General features: G+C 51.8%; 1 protein-coding gene across 4 annotated transcripts in view; it reads left to right on the top strand.

Annotated features, from left to right (window-relative positions):
* Positions 1 to 18,600, top strand: part of CLSTN1 (calsyntenin 1) — a 105,306-nt gene extending 86,706 nt beyond the window's left edge. For all 4 annotated transcript variants that reach the window (XM_077249644.1, XM_077249642.1, XM_077249643.1 and 1 more), the window contains 7 exons: positions 6,680 to 6,810; positions 7,064 to 7,290; positions 7,490 to 7,660; positions 8,357 to 8,502; positions 8,590 to 8,722; positions 13,268 to 13,452; positions 16,365 to 18,600. In XM_077249644.1, the coding sequence (XP_077105759.1) occupies positions 6,680 to 6,810; positions 7,064 to 7,290; positions 7,490 to 7,660; positions 8,357 to 8,502; positions 8,590 to 8,722; positions 13,268 to 13,452; positions 16,365 to 16,562 (1,191 nt within the window). In that variant the 3' untranslated portion in view covers positions 16,563 to 18,600. The remainder of the gene's footprint in view (positions 1 to 6,679; positions 6,811 to 7,063; positions 7,291 to 7,489; positions 7,661 to 8,356; positions 8,503 to 8,589; positions 8,723 to 13,267; positions 13,453 to 16,364) is intronic.
* The last annotated feature ends 457 nt before the right edge of the window (positions 18,601 to 19,057 follow it).

Genomic DNA, 19,057 nt, shown 5'->3' with positions numbered 1-19,057 from the left:
GACCAACCCTTCCACTGATCCACCTTCTGGGCGGCAATCTTAAGTCTGCCCTCCCAGTTTTGCTGGGGATAGTCCCCCGGGCCGAAACTGATGCCTAATATTTTTGCTGTGGCCTGAGGCCCTGGAAGGGTGTCCGGGAGATCAAAACTTGGATCTCCCCCTCCCAGCCAGAGACTCTCACACTTGTCCCGGTTGATCATGGAACCGGATGCCACCGAGTAGCGTTCAACCTCAGACATCACCCAATCTGCCTCCTCTCTCGAGGATACAAAAAGGGAAACATCATCAGCATACGCCACTACCCTCAAGGCGGCCTCTGGCTCCGCCTGGTCCATCCTGACTCCCACCAACGGTCCACGCTCCACCCTCCTTAAAAGGGGGTCGATCGCAAACACGTATAACAGCGGGCTCAGAGGACAGCCCTGGCGGACACCAGACCTCACCTCAAAAGGGTGTCCGACCCAACCGTTCACGAGCGGAAAAGTCTCTGCCCCATTGTATAAAACTCTCAACCAATCAACAAACCTCCCAGGCAGACCATACCTCAGAAGGACGGACCAGAGGTACTCATGGTTAACCCGGTCAAAGGCCTTCGCCTGGTCTAAGGACAGCAAGTACCCCTTCCAGTGACCTGCCCTGCCCTGCTCCACTGCCTCCCGGACACCGAGCACAGCACTAAATGTACTGCAGCCTGGAACAGAGCAGTGCTGGGCCCCCGAAAGGAGCCGGGGCGCAAACTGCACCAACCGATTAAAAAGCACCTTTGCCAGAACCTTTCGGTCCGTATTGAGAAGCGCTATGGGACGCCAATTCTCAATACGGGACGAGTCTTTACCCTTTGACAGGATAATCAGGGCTGACTTCCTCATTGAACTGGGTAGAATGCCCGAGGAGAGGCACTCATTAAAAACCTCAGTCAAGAGGGGGACCAAAGAGTCCCTAAAAGTCTTGTAGAACTCGGATGTTAAGCCATCCGGACCGGGCGACTTTTTGGGCCGGAGCCCATCAATCGCCCGTCTCACTTCCTCTTCCCTGATTGCTTCTGCCAAAACATGAAGAGAGGGGTCATCCCCTGGCTCAGGGATGGTTTCAGTCAGGAAAGCCGACATCTCATCCCGATCAGGATCCCTCCTCCCCAAGAGGTGCAAGTAGAAGGATCTGACCACCTCCAGGATCCCTGATTTGGATCTGTTCAGGGACCCCGTACTGTCAATCAGTCCTCTCGCCATCTTACAATTCACTGACAACCTGCAGTTTCTGTAAGGGTCGGGCAAGCGGTACCTCCCGAAATCCCTCTCAAAAACCAAGGATGTGTGCCTATCATACTGGCACCCCTTGAGCAAGGTCTTCACCCTGGAGATTTCCTCTCGGTCCCCTCCAGTCGAGACAAGCTGCTCGAGTTTCCTCCCCAGCTCCCGATACAGGCGGTACCTGTTCAGGCCTCTGAGGCTCGAGAGCTGACGGAAGAACCCCGCGACCCTTCTTTTGAAGATCTCCCACCACTCAGACTTATTGCTACAAAGACCCAAGAGAGGTACCTGGCTCTGAAGAAATTCCTCAAAGGACTGTCTTACTTCCGCCTCTTCCAGAAGGGACGAATTCAGCTTCCATAGGCCTCTCCCCATCCGGGGGGTCTCTGTAACATTCAAAGTAAAGAAAATGAAACAGTGATCGGAGAACTCCACCTCAACAGCGGACACTGCAGAAGAGACAGCTTCCTCCTTTAAAAAAAAACCTATCTATCCTAGACCTACTGCTTCCCCTAAAAAAGGTGAAACCCCCGTGACCTGGGGTGTGCCGGATGTGGACATCCACCAGGCGAGCTTCGCTTACTATGCTATTCAAGGCTACGCTATCATAAGCCAGCCGGTCTCCGGGGCCTCCCCTATCACGGAGTCTGGTTACAGTATTAAAATCCCCACCGAAGACCACCTGCCGGCTCGTAAAAAGATAGGGCTTGATCCTCAGGAAGAGACATTTACGGTCCCACTTAGATTGTGGGCCATAGATATTGATGAGCCGAAGCTCCTGTCCCCTCATGAAGACGTCAAGGACCAAACATCTCCCCATTTCTACCTCGATCACCCGTCTGCATTCCACCTCCACGGTCTTAAAAAGGACCGCTACCCCGCTATACGGCTCGGCCGCAAGAGACCAGTATGAGGGCCCACTCCTCCATTCCCTCTTTGCTTTGTAGATGGACCCCAGGTCCGTTAGTCTGGTCTCCTGCAAAAATAAAATATCAGCCTCAACCCGGGTGAAAAAATCAAAGGCCGTAAATCTAGCCGTATCCGACTTTATGCTGGCGACATTAATCGACGCCAGAGTCAACGGGGTAGGTTCCGCCATCATGGGTGATTGAGTTAGATGGCCTGTTTTTTAACCGTACCCCCTGATTTCCTCTCCCCTTCTGAGGAGGAGCCCGACTCACCCCTCCTCTTTAAAGATACCGAGGTGTCCATATCCTCCTTTATAGCACTGGATTTCCCAGAAATAGATTCCTTGCCCCTGGACCCCGAGGTAGTCCCCCCTCCAGAGGAGTGTGAATCCCCCGGAGGACAGACCTCACCACTCCCCGAAGGCACCCCAGATGTTGCGACCGGCCCCTCACCCCCGACCTCCGACACAGCAGAGTCATCGAGGGCTTGGAACCGATTGGAGAGGGGGATCAGAGGGGAGTCAGCGAGCCCTTCCGTAGGCACCCCAGTGGCCAGGGGGGGGGGCTTAGATTTTTTAGCCTTGTTCTTCCTCTTCTTCCGACTCTTACCGGTACGATTGTCACCCGTTTTTTTAGGCTGCTCCACCACCTCTTCATCCAGACTTTCATACTGGGAAGAGTTATCAGAAGCAGCCAACTCCTCCCTCTCCAACCTCCGGATCTCCTCGCTCACCGCCTTCTCCCCCAGGGCCTCAGAGGCTTCGGCTGCCGTCTCCAGGGTGGGGGCAGTCATCACCCCAGTTGCCTGAGGCTTATCCTGCCCCCTGCCCTTACGGCTCCTCACCTGTTGCCACTGGTGGGCAGATGTACCAGCCTCGCCTTTCCTCACCGACCCCTCAGCTCCCCTCATGCCTCCACCCTCAGCCACAGCAGAAGTTGCACCACCGGGGACCCCCCCTTGGCTCCCCCCTGCCGGGCCAGAGATGGTGCTGGAAAAGGAACGGGGGCAGCGGCTATACGGGTGACCTAGGTCACCACACAGGTGACACCTAATGTCACCACAGGCCGCGGCAAGATGGCCTACCCCGCCACACAAGGCACATTTCTGTACCTTGCAGCCTGCGCTGAAGTGGCGGGGATCACCGCACCTGTGGCAGACCTTCGGTTGCCCCTGGTAGAAGATCTGGATTCTGTCCCTCCCCAGAAATGCTGAGGAAGGGATGTGGGTGACCGTACCTCCTGAAACCTTCAACTTTACCATGAAGGTCCAGCCCCCTGACCAAATGCCAAACTCGTCCCTATTTTTTTTAGGGACCTCGGTGACTTCCCCATAACGGGAAAGCCACGTCATTATGTCGACCCCAGAGAGTGACTCGTTACTTGTCAGAACGGTCACCCTCTTTACACTATTTTGGCGAGACACCGCCTGCACGGCAAAGTCTCGCCAGCCGGGCTCCCCCTTTGCCAGTTCGAAATTCGACCAGAAAAGCTCCAAGCCCTCTGGCCGAACAAAACTGACATCGAAGAAGGAGGTGCCAAACGGATGAATCAGGGCAAAGATGTCCGTCGCCCTGAAGTCCATCTTCAGAAGGAGCTCCACAACCCTCGCCCTTGGCGGGCACGCTTCACTGCCCCTCCACCGAAGACGGACCACATTCCGCCTGGCCACCCCCTGCCCGGCTGTCGGGAGGGACCAACCCGTTTCCCCTTCCCTTTTATCTTGGAAGGCAGCCTGGCCGTGTCTATCCAGCCAAAAGGCCAAGTCCACCACTCTTCCCTCTACTTCGATCGTCCGTTCTCCCTTTTTGAGGGCCTCCAGGAAGCGGCGCCGCAAAACGCTATCCCTGAGGTCCAGAGGCGAGGAAACCCCCTGACTAGACCCCGGGGCTCCAGCCACCACCCCCGAATAACTCCGAGAACCTGTGGCTGGGGGGGCAGATGGACCGGCCCCCTCCCCCCTTCTCCCACTACCATCAGACACCGTACTCACACTTGCCACCTTAGACGCACTGCCACTCGCATCCTCAACCATAGACACTTCCATACCCGCACCCTCCTCATCCACTCCATCAGTCACCCTACTCTCACTCACATGCACACTGGGGTCAGTATTATTTTGCCTCACCTTTTGGGTATTTCCAGGTTCTGTTACACCTCTGCTACCGCCACCTACTGGTGGCATCCTCCCTGCTGGGGGGTTTGACACACACAGCGCTGCTGTCCCTTTAAGAGTCCTGCTGCCATGGGACTTAAGCAGCACAGCCTGACTTTCCACCACAGCAGGCACAGAGTCTCCTCCCTCACTGGCAGGTAGGAAGCCAGGTGCAGACCCTCCTCCAGCTCCATCCTGCCTTGTCACCGGAGCCCCCACCGCAGGTAAGCCCCCAGACTCAGGGGACCCCACCAGGCAGGCGCCCTTGCTGCTATCTGCTGCAGTCCCTGCTCCATTGCTGGCTAAGACCATTTTTTTTCCTTTTCCTTGGGAAGCCACGCCCACAGCCTTCAGCCGCACAGCAGAGCTGCATGGGCAGCGGGTGCCGAGGAGGCCACACCCCCTGAGACCGGCCGCAGCGGGACCCCCAGAGCCGACCCAGAGCTGGATCCACCCCCAGGAATCCCCCCAGCGGTACCAGTCCCCTGAGGCACAGCACCCCCCACCACCACACCCTGGGCCACAAACAGCCTGGCCACAGCAACTCCAGCGGCTGGCCCCAGGCTAGGCCACTCTCCCTCAGCATCCACCAGCGGCGGTGCCCCCAATGCAGGAGACCCCGACTTCACCGCAGACCCCGCCAGGGGAGGCCCCACCATTTTCTTTTTATGAGCCTGTAATGCCGAAGCCGCAGGCCCCTCCCCCTTTACTTTACTAGGTGCCTGGGACCCCAGAAGCGATCCAGATTTAGCGGATCCGTAAGTGGGGGACCCGGACACCCCAGCGCTCACCGCCGGAGATGCGGTCCCGGCTGCCACTCTCTTGCCCACCTCTGGGCCACCTTCCACACCATGCTCCATATCAGACACATCACTACCCCCTCCGTTACCACAAACAGAGGCAGCGCCCTGCGTGTCATGGCCTGTAATCTCCCCGCTCCCTCGCTGCGGACCCACAACAGAGTCCGAGCCGGGGTGGGTAGCGGGTGCCGCACAGCGGGATCGGGGGGCCCCAGAGAGGGGGACATACACATATTTCTCCACAGTAGATGTTTTCTTGTTATTCCTTTTCTTAACCTTTCTCTTCATCCCCCTCCTGGTTGCCTCGTCCTCACAGATCTCATCCCCGAACCTCAGCTGGTTAAAACGGACCGGGGACTCGATCTGCCGGATCTGCTGCATGACGAGGCAGCCCCCCTCGCTGCTGCTACTACCACCATCCTCCCCCTCGCTCCCGCTGTCCCCTGAAGGGCCAGAATCTGACGGGAGAGCCACCTGCTCGGGGGCTATCCCGCTATGCGACGCCTGGAGATCTCTTACCAGGCCACCAGGCGGTGGGTAGGGCGCGACCTCCTCCTCGCATTCCTCATCATCCTCCTCCACCACCTGGCCGGAGCTCCGTGACCCCTCCGGAGCCCCACCGGTCATGGCTCTGAACCGGTCGTCGTTCTCCAGCTTTTCACGGAAGGGCCCGCTGCCATCCAGGATCTCACACCTCCGGCTTTCCAGGTCTTGTATGGATTGTTTTATCTTCTTGACCGCGGCGGATAGCTCGGCCTTCTTATTGCCGGAGGCCCTGTCAGACCTGTCCTTAGCTACCCTCAACTCCCCCCAGAGGGATTTTAGCTTCCTTGAGGCGTCCTCATACTCGCAGAGGTGCGCATGGATGCGTGAACCATAGCCCACGGCGGATTCTCTAGCCGCCTTAGTACCCCAACCAAGGGGCACCGCTGCAGCACCCCTGCTCGTACTAGGCCTACCTCCGGGGGAAGGAGCCGCCGCGGCCTCAGGGGTCCTACGGGTCTTCATGCTGGATCCCTTGCCTGATCCTTGGCCAGATCTTGTGGCCCTAGCCGGAGTTGGAATCCTCCCACCCCCCGCCGGCTTGGACCGGGAGGCGGGAGCCGGGGGCCCAGTTCCGGAGGCCAGTCCCAAAATGAGCCTTCTTTCCTGGGAAGGGGGCAGACAAAAAGTCCTGGATGAAAAAGTTTACCTCCCTTCCCAGGAGCTCTCTCTATGCAGCACACAGAGCACACGGCAAGCAGGCTCCACCTCTTCCTGCTGTGCAGTCACTGTGTACATACATTACATTACTGATCCTGAGTTACATCCTGTATTATACCCCAGAGCTGCACTCACTATTCTGCTGGTGCAGTCACTGTGTACATACATTACATTACTGATCCTGAGTTACATCTTGTATTATACTCCAGAGCTGCACTCACTATTCTGCTAGTGCAGTCACTGTGTACATAAATTACTGATCCTGAGTTACATCCTGTATTATACCCCAGAGCTGCACTCACTATTCTGCTGGTGCAGTCACTGTGTACATCAACACGTTGTAATCTTCTGCATTGACTTTTGCAGGTCTCCACTTTAACCGTGGAAGGAGATGACATTGATCGCTTTGACCAAGCAATGCAGCGCATCTCCTACCTGAATTCCCGCCAGTTCCCCACCCCCGGTATCAGACGTCTTAAGATCATAACTACAGTGAAGTACGTGGTCCTCCAGCCGCTGGGGGTTACACTGCCACATGCAGATGTTGAGGTGCGGGGTCGCATTGCTGCAGCTGTAGATGCCACATTATTTTTTCCTTGTTTCCCATTACGGGGTTTCATTCTTCGTTAGGACGTGAGATGACCCAGGATTTCCTATGTTCTGTCATTAGACATGTGGGGCCGGGCCCCAGGGACCTGTGGGATGTGTAGATTAATGGCGCCCGCTCTCACCACCGCTTTTGTGCTGTAGATGCTTTAATGAGGAGACCTGTATCAGCATTCCGGACGTGGACGGCTACGTCATGGTGCTGCAGCCCGAGGAGCCCAAAATCAGCGTCAGCGGCATCGACCACTTCGCCCGTTCTGCCTCCGAGTTTGAGGGCACAGAAGGGGTGACCCTGTTCCCTGAGCTACGGATCATCAGCACCATCACACGCGAGGTGGAGGCCGAGGGGGAAGGAGACGAGGACCCCACAGGTTTGTGACTACGATAGGTGGTACTTGGGGACGTCCCGTGGTGCTCAGATTCAGATCATGGACCGGGAGACGGGGAGAACTCCAGATCAGTCGTCCATGAGCGCCGTGCTAAATCTGAACATCCTTCGCACCTAATGGTTTCTTGAAGCTTTGCCTTTAGTTGTTAACAACGTCCTATTTGTCATTTTCTGCACAACAGTCCAGGAATCTCTGGTGTCAGAGGAAATCATGCACAACTTGGACACGTGCGAGATCAGCGTGGTGGGGGAGGCCCTGAACCCCGAGCAGGAAAGTCTCCAGCTGGACCTGACCCACCTGCAGCAGAAGGGCCTGGAGATGAGCTCCTCCAACCAAGGCATCGTTATCACAGGTTAGCCCATCCTCCGCGCTGCTGAGCTTGTCCCCAAGCTGCTGATCATTAACAGGGATGTTAATTGTCCAGGACCCTTTGTAGGCCATGTTCTCACATAGCGTAAGCGCTGCATTTTTTAACATTTTTGTGCATAAAATCTGCGCTGAACGGACCAAGCAAAGTATGTGATATTCAGGAAAATCCTTTGTGTAGTATTTTTTATAGCTTCATAGAGATATAAAATATATATATCTCATATTTTCTCTGTAGGATTCTATAGGAATCTATAATAATAATTTAATTGCATTTTACCGTGCACACTCTTTCTGTACTGAAAAACAAAAAATGATGCATAAAAATGGAAAAGGTATAAAGGAAAAAAAACATAGCAAAAATCGGAGAAAGAACACTATTGCATATTTTTGTGCGGACATCTGCAGGATAAATGCAGCGGGATAAAACTCGGCGTTTCCACTCGTGAGATCATGGCTGTAAGGTCTGGTGCCCGGGTCTGGTAGTTTCCGGCAGAGGAGCGTGGCCTGTATCTGGGGGAATAGGCGCCGCTCTGCTCCCGGGGATCACTCATGGCTGGGAAACGTGCCATGTTATGTAATGATGTCCGTGCGCTCCACAGTCACTGCCAGAGAGCAAAAATACTAAGACGCAGGAAATCCAGGTACGGCTCAGGAAGAACATCCATCTGGTGTATTGCAGGTGTGGATACAATGGCGAATTACGAGGAGGTTCTGCATCTGATCCGCTACAGGAACTGGAATACAGTCTCCGTGTTCGACCGAAAGTTCAAGGTGATCTGTTCTGAGCTGAACGGCCGCTACAACAGCAATGAATTCCAGGTGGAGGTGAGGAAGAGCGGAAGCCGTGACTGCTGTAGTGCTGGGCGGCATCAAAAGCCGAAGCTAACAATGTCTCTCCATTCCTCGTTATAGGTGAATGTAATCCACACGGCGAGCCCCCCCGAGGCCCCAAATCACATCATATCTGAGGCGCTGTTTGTCCCATCCCGGCATCAGTCCCCTGATCTGTTGGGACACAATCCAGCCAGCACACACTCCGCCTCAGGTATGTAATATCAGGGTATCCGTCATATACTGGATGTCTACGGCCGTAACATCAGCTGACAATGGCCATACCGCCGCCTCTGGTAGAGAAGTGGTGAAATCACAGCCTTATACTGCCCCCTAGTGATACATTGTACACAGATATGTCATGATGGCGCCCTCTGCTGATCACTGATACGCTGTACACAGGTGTAACGATGGCACCCTCTGCTGATCACTGATACACTGTACACGGAGGTGTAACGACGGACCCCTCTGCTGCTCACTGATACACTGTACACGGAGGTGTAACGACGGTGCCCTCTGCTGATCACTGATACACTGTACACGGAGGTATAACGACGGCGTCCTCTGCTGATCACTGATACACTGTACACAGAGGTGTAACGACGGTGCCCTCTGCTGATCACTGATACACTACACGGAGGTGTAACGACGGTGCCCTCTGCTGATCACTGATACACTGTACACGGAAGGTGTAACGACGGTGCCCTCTGCTGATCACTGATACACTGTACACGGAAGGTGTAACGACGGTGCCCTCTGCTGATCACTGATACACTGTACACGGAGGTGTAACGACGGCGCCCTCTGCTGCTCACTGATATATTGTACACGGAGGTGTAACGAAGGCACCCTCTGCTGATCACTGATACACTGTACACGGAGGTGTAACGAAGGCGCCCTCTGCTGATCAGTGTACACGGAGGTGTAACGACGGTGCCCTCTGCTGATCACTGATACACTGTACACGGAAGGTGTAACGACGGTGCCCTCTGCTGATCACTGATACACTGTACACGGAGGTGTAACGAAGGCGCCCTCTGCTGATCACTGATACACTGTACACGGAGGTGTAACGAAGGCGCCCTCTGCTGATCAGTGTACACGGAGGTGTAACGACTGCGCCCTCTGCTGATACACTGTACACGGAGGTGTAACGACGGCGCCCTCTGCTGCTCACTGATATATTGTACACGGAGGTGTAACGAAGGCACCCTCTGCTGATCACTGATACACTGTACACGGAGGTGTAACGACGGCGCCCTCTGCTGATCAGTGTACACGGAGGTGTAACGACTGCGCCCTCTGCTGATACACTGTACACGGAGGTGTAACGACGGCGCCCTCTGCTGCTCACTGATATATTGTACACGGAGGTGTAACGAAGGCGCCCTCTGCTGATCACTGATACACTGTACACAGAGGTGTAACGACGGCGCCCTCTGCTGATCACTGTACACGGAGGTGTAACGACTGCGCCCTCTGCTGATCACTGATACGCTGTACACGGAGGTGTAACGACGGCGCCCTCTGCTGATCACTGTACACGGAGGTGTAAAGACGGCGTCCTCTGCTGATCACTGTACACGGAGGTGTAACGACTGCGCCCTCTGCTGATACACTGTACACGGAGGTGTAACGACGGCGTCCTCTGCTGATCACTGATACACTGTACACGGAAGGTGTAACGATGGCGCCCTCTGCTGATCACTGATACACTGTACACGGAGGTATAACAACGGCGCCCTCTGCTGATCACTGTACACGGAGGTGTAAAGACGGCGTCCTCTGCTGATCACTGTACACGGAGGTGTAACGACTGCGCCCTCTGCTGATACACTGTACACGGAGGTGTAACGACGGCGTCCTCTGCTGATCACTGATACACTGTACACGGAAGGTGTAACGATGGCGCCCTCTGCTGATCACTGATACACTGTACACGGAGGTATAACGACGGCGCCCTGTGCTGCTCAAAGATACGCTGTACACGGAGGTGTAACGACGGCGCCCTCTGCTGCTCACTGATATATTGTACACGGAGGTGTAACGAAGGCGCCCTCTGCTGATCACTGATTCACTGTACACAGAGGTGTAACGACGGCGCCCTCTGCTGATCACTGTACACGGAGGTGTAACGACTGCGCCCTCTGCTGATCACTGATACGCTGTACACGGAGGTGTAACGACGGCGCCCTCTGCTGATCACTGTACACGGAGGTGTAAAGACGGCGTCCTCTGCTGATCACTGTACACGGAGGTGTAACGACTGCGCCCTCTGCTGATACACTGTACACGGAGGTGTAACGACGGCGTCCTCTGCTGATCACTGATACACTGTACATGGAAGGTGTAACGATGGCGCCCTCTGCTGATCACTGATACACTGTACACGGAGGTATAACGACGGCGCCCTGTGCTGCTCACTGATACGCTGTACACGGAGGTGTAAAGACGGCGTCCTCTGCTGCTCACTGATATATTGTACACGGAGGTGTAACGATGGCGCCCTCTGCTGATACACTGTACACGGAGGTGTAACGACGGCGCCCTCTGCTGATCACTGATACACTGTACACGGAGGTGTAACGAAGGCGCCCTCTGCTGATCACTGATACACTGTACACGGAGGTGTAACGACGGCGCCCTCTGCTGATCACTGTACACGGAGGTGTAACGACTGCGCCCTCTGCTGATCACTGATACACTGTACACGGAGGTGTAACGACGGCGCCCTCTGCTGCTCACTGATCTATTGTACACGGAGGTGTAACGAAGGCGCCCTCTGCTGATCACTGATACACTGTACACGGAGGTGTAACGACGGCGCCCTCTGCTGATCACTGTACACGGAGGTGTAACGACTGCGCCCTCTGCTGATCACTGATGCGCTGTACACGGAGGTGTAACGACGGCGTCCTCTGCTGATCACTGATACACTGTACACGGAGGTGTAAAGACGGCGCCCTCTGCTGATCACTGATACACTGTACACAGAGGTGTAAGGACGGCGCCCTCTGCTGACCACTGATACACTGTACACGGAGGTGTAACGACTGCGCCCTCTGCTGACCACTGATACGCTGTACACGGAGGTGTAACGACGGCGCCCTCTGCTGCTAATTGATATATTGTACACGGAGGTGTAACGACGGCGCCCTCTGCTGATCACTGATATATTGTACACGGAGGTGTAACGACAGCGCCCTCTGCTGATCACTGATACACTGTCCACGGAGGTGTAACGACTGCGCCCTCTGCTGACCACTGATACGCTGTACACGGAGGTGTAACGACGGCGCCCTCTGCTGCTCACTGATAAACTGTACACAGGTGTAACGACGGCGCCCTCTGCTGATCACTGATATACTGTACACGGAGGTGTAAACACGGCGCCCTCTGCTGCTAACTGATATATTGTACACAGAGGTGTAACGACGGCGCCCTCTGCTGATCACTGATACGCTGTACACGGAGGTGTAAAGACGGCGCCCTCTGCTGCTAACTGATATATTGTACACAGAGGTGTAACGATGGCGCCCTCTGCTGCTCACTGATAAACTGTACACGGAGGTGTAAAGACGGCGCCCTCTGCTGCTAACTGATATATTGTACACAGAGGTGTAACGACGGCGCCCTCTGCTGATCACTGATACACTGTACACGGAGGTATAACAACGGCGCCCTCTGCTGATCACTGTACACGGAGGTGTAACGACGGCGTCCTCTGCTGATCACTGATACACTGTACACGGAAGGTGTAACGATGGCGCCCTCTGCTGATCACTGATACACTGTACACGGAGGTATAACGACGGCGCCCTGTGCTGCTCACTGATACGCTGTACACGGAGGTGTAACGACGGCGCCCTCTGCTGCTCACTGATATATTGTACACGGAGGTGTAACGAAGGCGCCCTCTGCTGATCACTGATACACTGTACACAGAGGTGTAACGACGGCGCCCTCTGCTGATCACTGTACACGGAGGTGTAACGACTGCGCCCTCTGCTGATCACTGATACGCTGTACACGGAGGTGTAACGACGGCGCCCTCTGCTGATCACTGTACACGGAGGTGTAAAGACGGCGTCCTCTGCTGATCACTGTACACGGAGGTGTAACGACTGCGCCCTCTGCTGATACACTGTACACGGAGGTGTAACGACGGCGTCCTCTGCTGATCACTGATACACTGTACACGGAAGGTGTAACGATGGCGCCCTCTGCTGATCACTGATACACTGTACACGGAGGTATAACGACGGCGCCCTGTGCTGCTCACTGATACGCTGTACACGGAGGTGTAAAGACGGCGTCCTCTGCTGCTCACTGATATATTGTACACGGAGGTGTAACGATGGCGCCCTCTGCTGATACACTGTACACGGAGGTGTAACGACGGCGCCCTCTGCTGATCACTGATACACTGTACACGGAGGTGTAACGAAGGCGCCCTCTGCTGATCACTGATACACTGTACACGGAGGTGTAACGACAGCGCCCTCTGCTGATCACTGATACACTGTACACGGAGGTGTAACGATGGCGCCCTCTGCTGATCACTGATATACTGTACACGGAGGTGTAACGACAGCGCCCTCTGCTGCTCATTGATACACTGAACACAGGTATAACGAAGGCGCCCTCTGCTGATACACTGTACACAGAGGTGTAACAATGGCGCCCTCTGCTGCTCACTGATATATTGTACACAGCGGTGTAATGATGGTGTTAATGTGATGTCTTGCTTCCTCCTCAGTGGTTCCCAGCGCGGCCACCATCGTTATAGTCGTCTGTGTCAGTTTCTTGGTCTTCATGATCATCCTGGGAGTGTTTCGCATTCGTGCTGCTCATCAGCGCACCGTACGTGACCAAGAGGGGGGTAAAGAAAACGAAATGGACTGGGATGACTCCGCTCTTACCATCACAGTGAACCCCATGGAGGTAAGTCCTGATGCTACATGTGGGGTGCCCTCTTCCTATATAGTGAGTATGTGTATATACTATATACCAGTGCAAAAGTGTTACACAGGTGTGGAAAAAATGCTGCAAAGTAAGCTGTCAAATGTGTGTACATATATGTGTCATTGTGTTCTATTTATGCTTAGTTTTGCAGGTGTATACAGAGGTATCTATTTGTACATGTGTATGATTGGGTGAACATCTTTGTAACACTTAAAACTTTTGTACATCCACATATGCATATCCAGATATATATACACGTGCATGTGACTTACACACATGAATAGACATCTGTATATATACACACACATACACATTTTTTCCTAAACTTTGTGCGAGTATCTAGAAGACCTGATGCTGCTTTGAAGGTAAAGAGCGAGCACCGGACACTGGTGGGATTTACATTTCACTTTTGTATTTTATCAATTGATAAAAATAATTTTTAAAAGATTCTTTCTATGCAGCCTGATAACTTCCCATAGTGAGATCCCTTTGCTTTGTTCTCCGCTGTTTACAGACAATATGTTGCACTGTAAAATGTAACTAAACAATGACTGCTGGGCGGTAATGTAGCAAGAGGATAAATGTCACCGGCCAATTCTGAACACACCAATAAGAAAAGGCAACCAAATTATTTTTATATCTCCCTCAAAATCATTTGTTTGTTTCTTAATGGATTTGTACAGATTATTGGTGACATTAAAGATGGAATAAGTGCTTTTTGGTAGGATTTTTTTTAACATGACAAAAACCTGACATTAAGAGTTGTGAAGACTTTGAAGAAATTCACTGACTGTGTGTGATCCTATGTGCCTGTGTGAACATGCATCTATGGATATACAGTAGTGTGGACAGGTGTATAATTATATGTATACAGGTCCTTCTCAAAAAATTAGCATATAGTGTTAAATTTCATTATTTACCATAATGTAATGATTACAAGTAAACTTTCATATATTATAGATTCATTATCCACCAACTGAAATTTGTCAGGTCTTTTATTGTTTTAATACTGATGATTTTGGCATACAACTCCTGAAAACCCAAAAAACCTGTCTCAATAAATTAGCATATCAAGAAAAGGTTCTCTAAATGACCTATTACCCTAATCTTCTGAATCAACTAATTAACTCTAAACACATGCAAAAGATACCTGAGGCTTTTAAAAACTCCCTGCCTGGTTCATTACTCAAAACCCCCATCATGGGTAAGACTAGCGACCTGACAGATGTCAAGAAGGCCATCATTGACACCCTCAAGCAAGAGGGTAAGACCCAGAAAGAAATTTCTCAACAAATAGGCTGTTCCCAGAGTGCTGTATCAAGGCACCTCAATGGTAAGTCTGTTGGAAGGAAACAATGTGGCAGAAAACGCTGTACAACGAGAAGAGGTGACCGGACCCTGAGGAAGATTGTGGAGAAGGACCGATTCCAGACCTTGGGGAACCTGAGGAAGCAGTGGACTGAGTCTGGTGTGGAAACATCCAGAGCCACCGGGCACAGGCGTGTGCAGGAAATGGGCTACAGGTGCCGCATTCCCCAGGTAAAGCCACTTTTGAACCATAAACAGCGGCAGAAGCGCCTGACCTGGGCTACAGAGAAGCAGCACTGGACTGTTGCTAAGTGGTCCCAAGTACTTTTTTCTGATGAAAGCAAATTTTGCATGTCATTCGGAAATCAAGGTGCCAGAGTCTGGAGGAAGACTGGGGAGAAGGAAATGCCAAAATGCCTGAAGTCCAGTGTCAAGTACCCACAGTCAGTGATGGTGTGGGGTGCCATGTCAGCTGCTGGTGTTGGTCCACTGTGTTTCATCAAGGGCAGGGTCAATGCAGCTAGCTATCAGGAGATTTTGGAGCACTTCATGCTTCCATCGGCTGAAATGCTTTATGGAGATGAAGATTTCATTTTCCAGCACGACCTGGCACCTGCTCACAGTGCCAAAACCACTGGTAAATGGTTTACTGACCATGGTATTACTGTGCTCAATTGGCCTGCCAACTCTCCTGACCTGAACCCCATAGAGAATCTGTGGGATATTGTGAAGAGAAAGTTGAGAGACGCAAGACCCAACACTCTGGATGAGCTTAAGGCCGCTATTGAAGCATCCTGGGCCTCCATAACATCTCAGCAGTGTCACAGGCTGATTGCCTCCATGCCACGCCGCATTGAAGCAGTCATTTCTGCCAAAGGATTCCCGACCAAGTATTGAGTGCATAACTGAACATTATTATTTGATGGTTTTTTTGTTTGTTATTAAAAAACACTTTTATTTGATTGGACGGGTGAAATATGCTAATTTATTGAGACAGGTTTTTTTGGGGTTTTCAGGAGTTGTATGCCAAAATCATCAGTATTAAAACAATAAAAGACCTGACAAATTTCAGTTGGTGGATAATGAATCTATAATATATGAAAGTTTAATTGTAATCGTTACATTATGGTAAATAATGAAATTTTACACTATATGCTAATTTTTTGAGAAGGACCTGTATATGTCTGTGTATACAAGAAGGAAAACACTTGAAGGATGTGAAGCGCAGAATAGGGTCTGGTCTGGGTGGCAATATTTACAGACATGCTCAGGTTGTGCCGCCTGGTTGGGATGTGTGCACACAACCACTGATGGTGCTTTAGGCTGCTGCAGACCCCCGCGGAGATAAAGACAAAATAAGGAAGAGCAGTTGGGTAGTTCTGCGCTGCTGTGAAAGAATGGAGGATGCCAGTGCCGTAGGATGTGGGTTATTCAGCTTCTTCCTCCATTCTTTCCCGCACAGTGAAGTACATCCCATTTGCTCTTCCCATTGGTGTGTGTGTGTGTGTGTGTGTGTGTGTGTAGCCTGCCCGCACGCGGATTATATATGGACTGAATTTTGTATTTCATTGTTCCTGATCCAGACCTATGAGGACCAGCACAGCAGCGAGGAGGAAGAAGAGGAGGAGGAAGAGGAGGACAGCGAAGATGGGGAGGATGACGACATAACCAGTGCTGAATCTGAGAGCAGTGAGGAAGAGGAGGGCGAGCAGGAGGAGGACCAGCAGAATGTCAACCGGCAGCAGCAGCTGGAGTGGGACGACTCCACTCTGACCTATTGATCTGAGCCGCCATCACCACCCGTCACCACAGCTCACACTCCTCATCCTGCAGGCACACGGTGTAAAAAGTCATTCCAGGCACTGAACCCAAGCGGGCCATGGCACAAGCAGATCGCCCGTGCCCTCTCTTGCCCTCCTCCCAGTGGCCGGGGTCACGGTCAGTGTCTGTCCACCCTGCACCTTCCGTCACTCACTGACTGGAGGGACCAAGGCGTCACTGGACTTCATCTGCCATTCCCGATTTCTGTTGTGAGACACAGGGACTGGTGATTTTATCGGTTTTATTTCCCCATCCTGAATTTACTGCATGTCACGTACCGGCACTGGGATCCCTTTTCCTGACTGAGGAGCCGGCGGCTTTTGCATCTGGGTGGTGACGCAAATGGCTCCAGCAGGCAGTAAAAGGGGGCAAACCCAAGACTAACTTTTTAATATTTTCTTTGTAAATATGTTGGAATCTATGTAATTATGTCCATGTTGCTAGTGTAAAGGGGTTTGGATTTCTGGAATGCAGGGTGGCACCTGTGCCAGTCTTGCGCAACCTCAGTGAGGTGAACTTTTTTTCTTTTCGTGGCTGGCGGAGGTCTGCAGCCGAATGGCGGAGGTCAGCAGCCGAATGGTGGAGGTCCGCACGAGTAACTCTCCCTCCCGAGTGCTTTGTCTTTCTGGCTCAGTCTCTTTGACCTCCCAAAATCAAAGAAGCACAGGGCTGTAACCAGTTGTAAATATGGTGCCACTCTGCTGCTCTCGGAGCACACCAGATCTTGGCGCTTCTCCCCATGCTTTAAATAACTTCCCAATGGCGGAGATTTATTCGTCTATCATTAGCGAGACCCCCAGGATGTTAGCGGGACACAGGGATATGGTTTACGTGTGACCTTAGTTTCTAGAGGAAAACATTGTACATTTTTATGTGAGAAGTGGGCAAAAAAAATGCTTTTATGAAGTGGGCAAGATGGTTTATAAGGAATTACTATTATGTACGACCCGGATAGGGCTCGGAGGCTGGATCCACAGGTTAGGGGGCTGAGCCTCTCCTATCCAAGAGCTCAGCTCCTGGGATTTGTAGTTCGCCAGCCTCCAGGGATGATTGTGTATGGTACGTCATAGATTAATACTGGTTTTTTCAAAGGTTTACTTAAAGGGACACTACATTTAAAGTGACTCATAAAAGAGGCATCCCCTTTCAAGAAATTGGGGACATTTAAGCTTTTTGGTGAGGGGACACTGGGACCTAAAATTCCTTGCAGCAAGGTATAAAGTGGGACCGTCCAGCTCCTTCACACCTGCAGGGTCTGTGCACGATGGCGGATTCTGCTTCAGTGCTGTCACTAAGTTTGTGCCCCCTCTGACGATGGATAAAGTGCAAATGGAGGGTGGGGGACAGCGGCAACTCGTTCTGTTCCCTGGGATTGGATTCAGTAAGGTGTCTTTTGTGCCAGGTAAGTGGAAAAAAAAAGTCTCTTATTGGATTGTTGTTACATGTAGGCTGTTATTAGGTCTGAGATATGTAGGGTTAGAGAACGTGCCATGGATGGTGGTAAGTTAGCGCTCCCTCAAATTTACACTACAGCTGCTCAGCAGGGTCCGGGGTCTTGTCTCACAGGACAGACGGCTGCAGACCACCAAGCAGGTTTAGGCTTTTTTTTTTCCTCTTGTTTACCATAAATGTAAATTCTTAGATTTTTACGTAAGATATGGGGGATTGTTTAATGACTTCTGTGATAACGTGACAAACATAACTGCAAGCTCTGGAATAACCCGGGGACCCTTCTTCCCCCCCTTTGTCTTGTGTTTATGTCGTGTAGCTCTGTCCATACATTTAATATCACTGTAGCTGCTGTATTTAGACTTTAAAAAAGAAAAAAATAAACACAAAAACAAACAACTGCGACCTGTAACGCAACCGCTACAGCGTCCTAAGCGTGCCGATGCCGTATGTAGGCGCAATGAATATAACTTTTCAGATTTGTATATTGGTGATAGGTCAGTTTGAACAGTCTATAAGCTACAATAAAGTTCTGGTTCTAAATCCTGATTCTCGTTTTGTTTCTAAGTATCTCAAGTAACGGTCAATTATGAATGTGGGAATAAAAAAACCTCACGACATCAGGAATATAAAATGCAGATTTTACTGCTGCAATTGTGCAACGTGGGAACCGGCAGCGTCTGGGTTTTGTTACCACAGGGACTTTCCATGTTGGATATCAGTCAGCCGAAATTTAGCCATTAATACCTCTAAGGATATCTGTGTTTAAATGACGCAGAAATCTGTAGTGATGGCTCCGGTATTGGGCCACCTGCTGGATTTCCTGCAGATTTGTGCACCACATCTGAGGCAGTTTCAGTACAAAAGAGCAAAAATCAAGACATTTGTGCAGATTTCACTCTGTGCAAAAGGTTTTTTTTTTTTAAAGGCAGCACATATTGCAAACAGAGAATCTGCATTTGGGCGACATTAGTCACCTCCATAAAGTAAATAAGACAACCGAGCC

The sequence above is a fragment of the Ranitomeya variabilis genome, chromosome 4 (assembly GCF_051348905.1).
Source record: "Ranitomeya variabilis isolate aRanVar5 chromosome 4, aRanVar5.hap1, whole genome shotgun sequence".
NCBI lineage: Eukaryota > Metazoa > Chordata > Amphibia > Anura > Dendrobatidae > Ranitomeya > Ranitomeya variabilis.
Note: the sequence above shows the minus strand (reverse complement) of the source record. Positions and strands in the feature narration are given on the sequence as shown.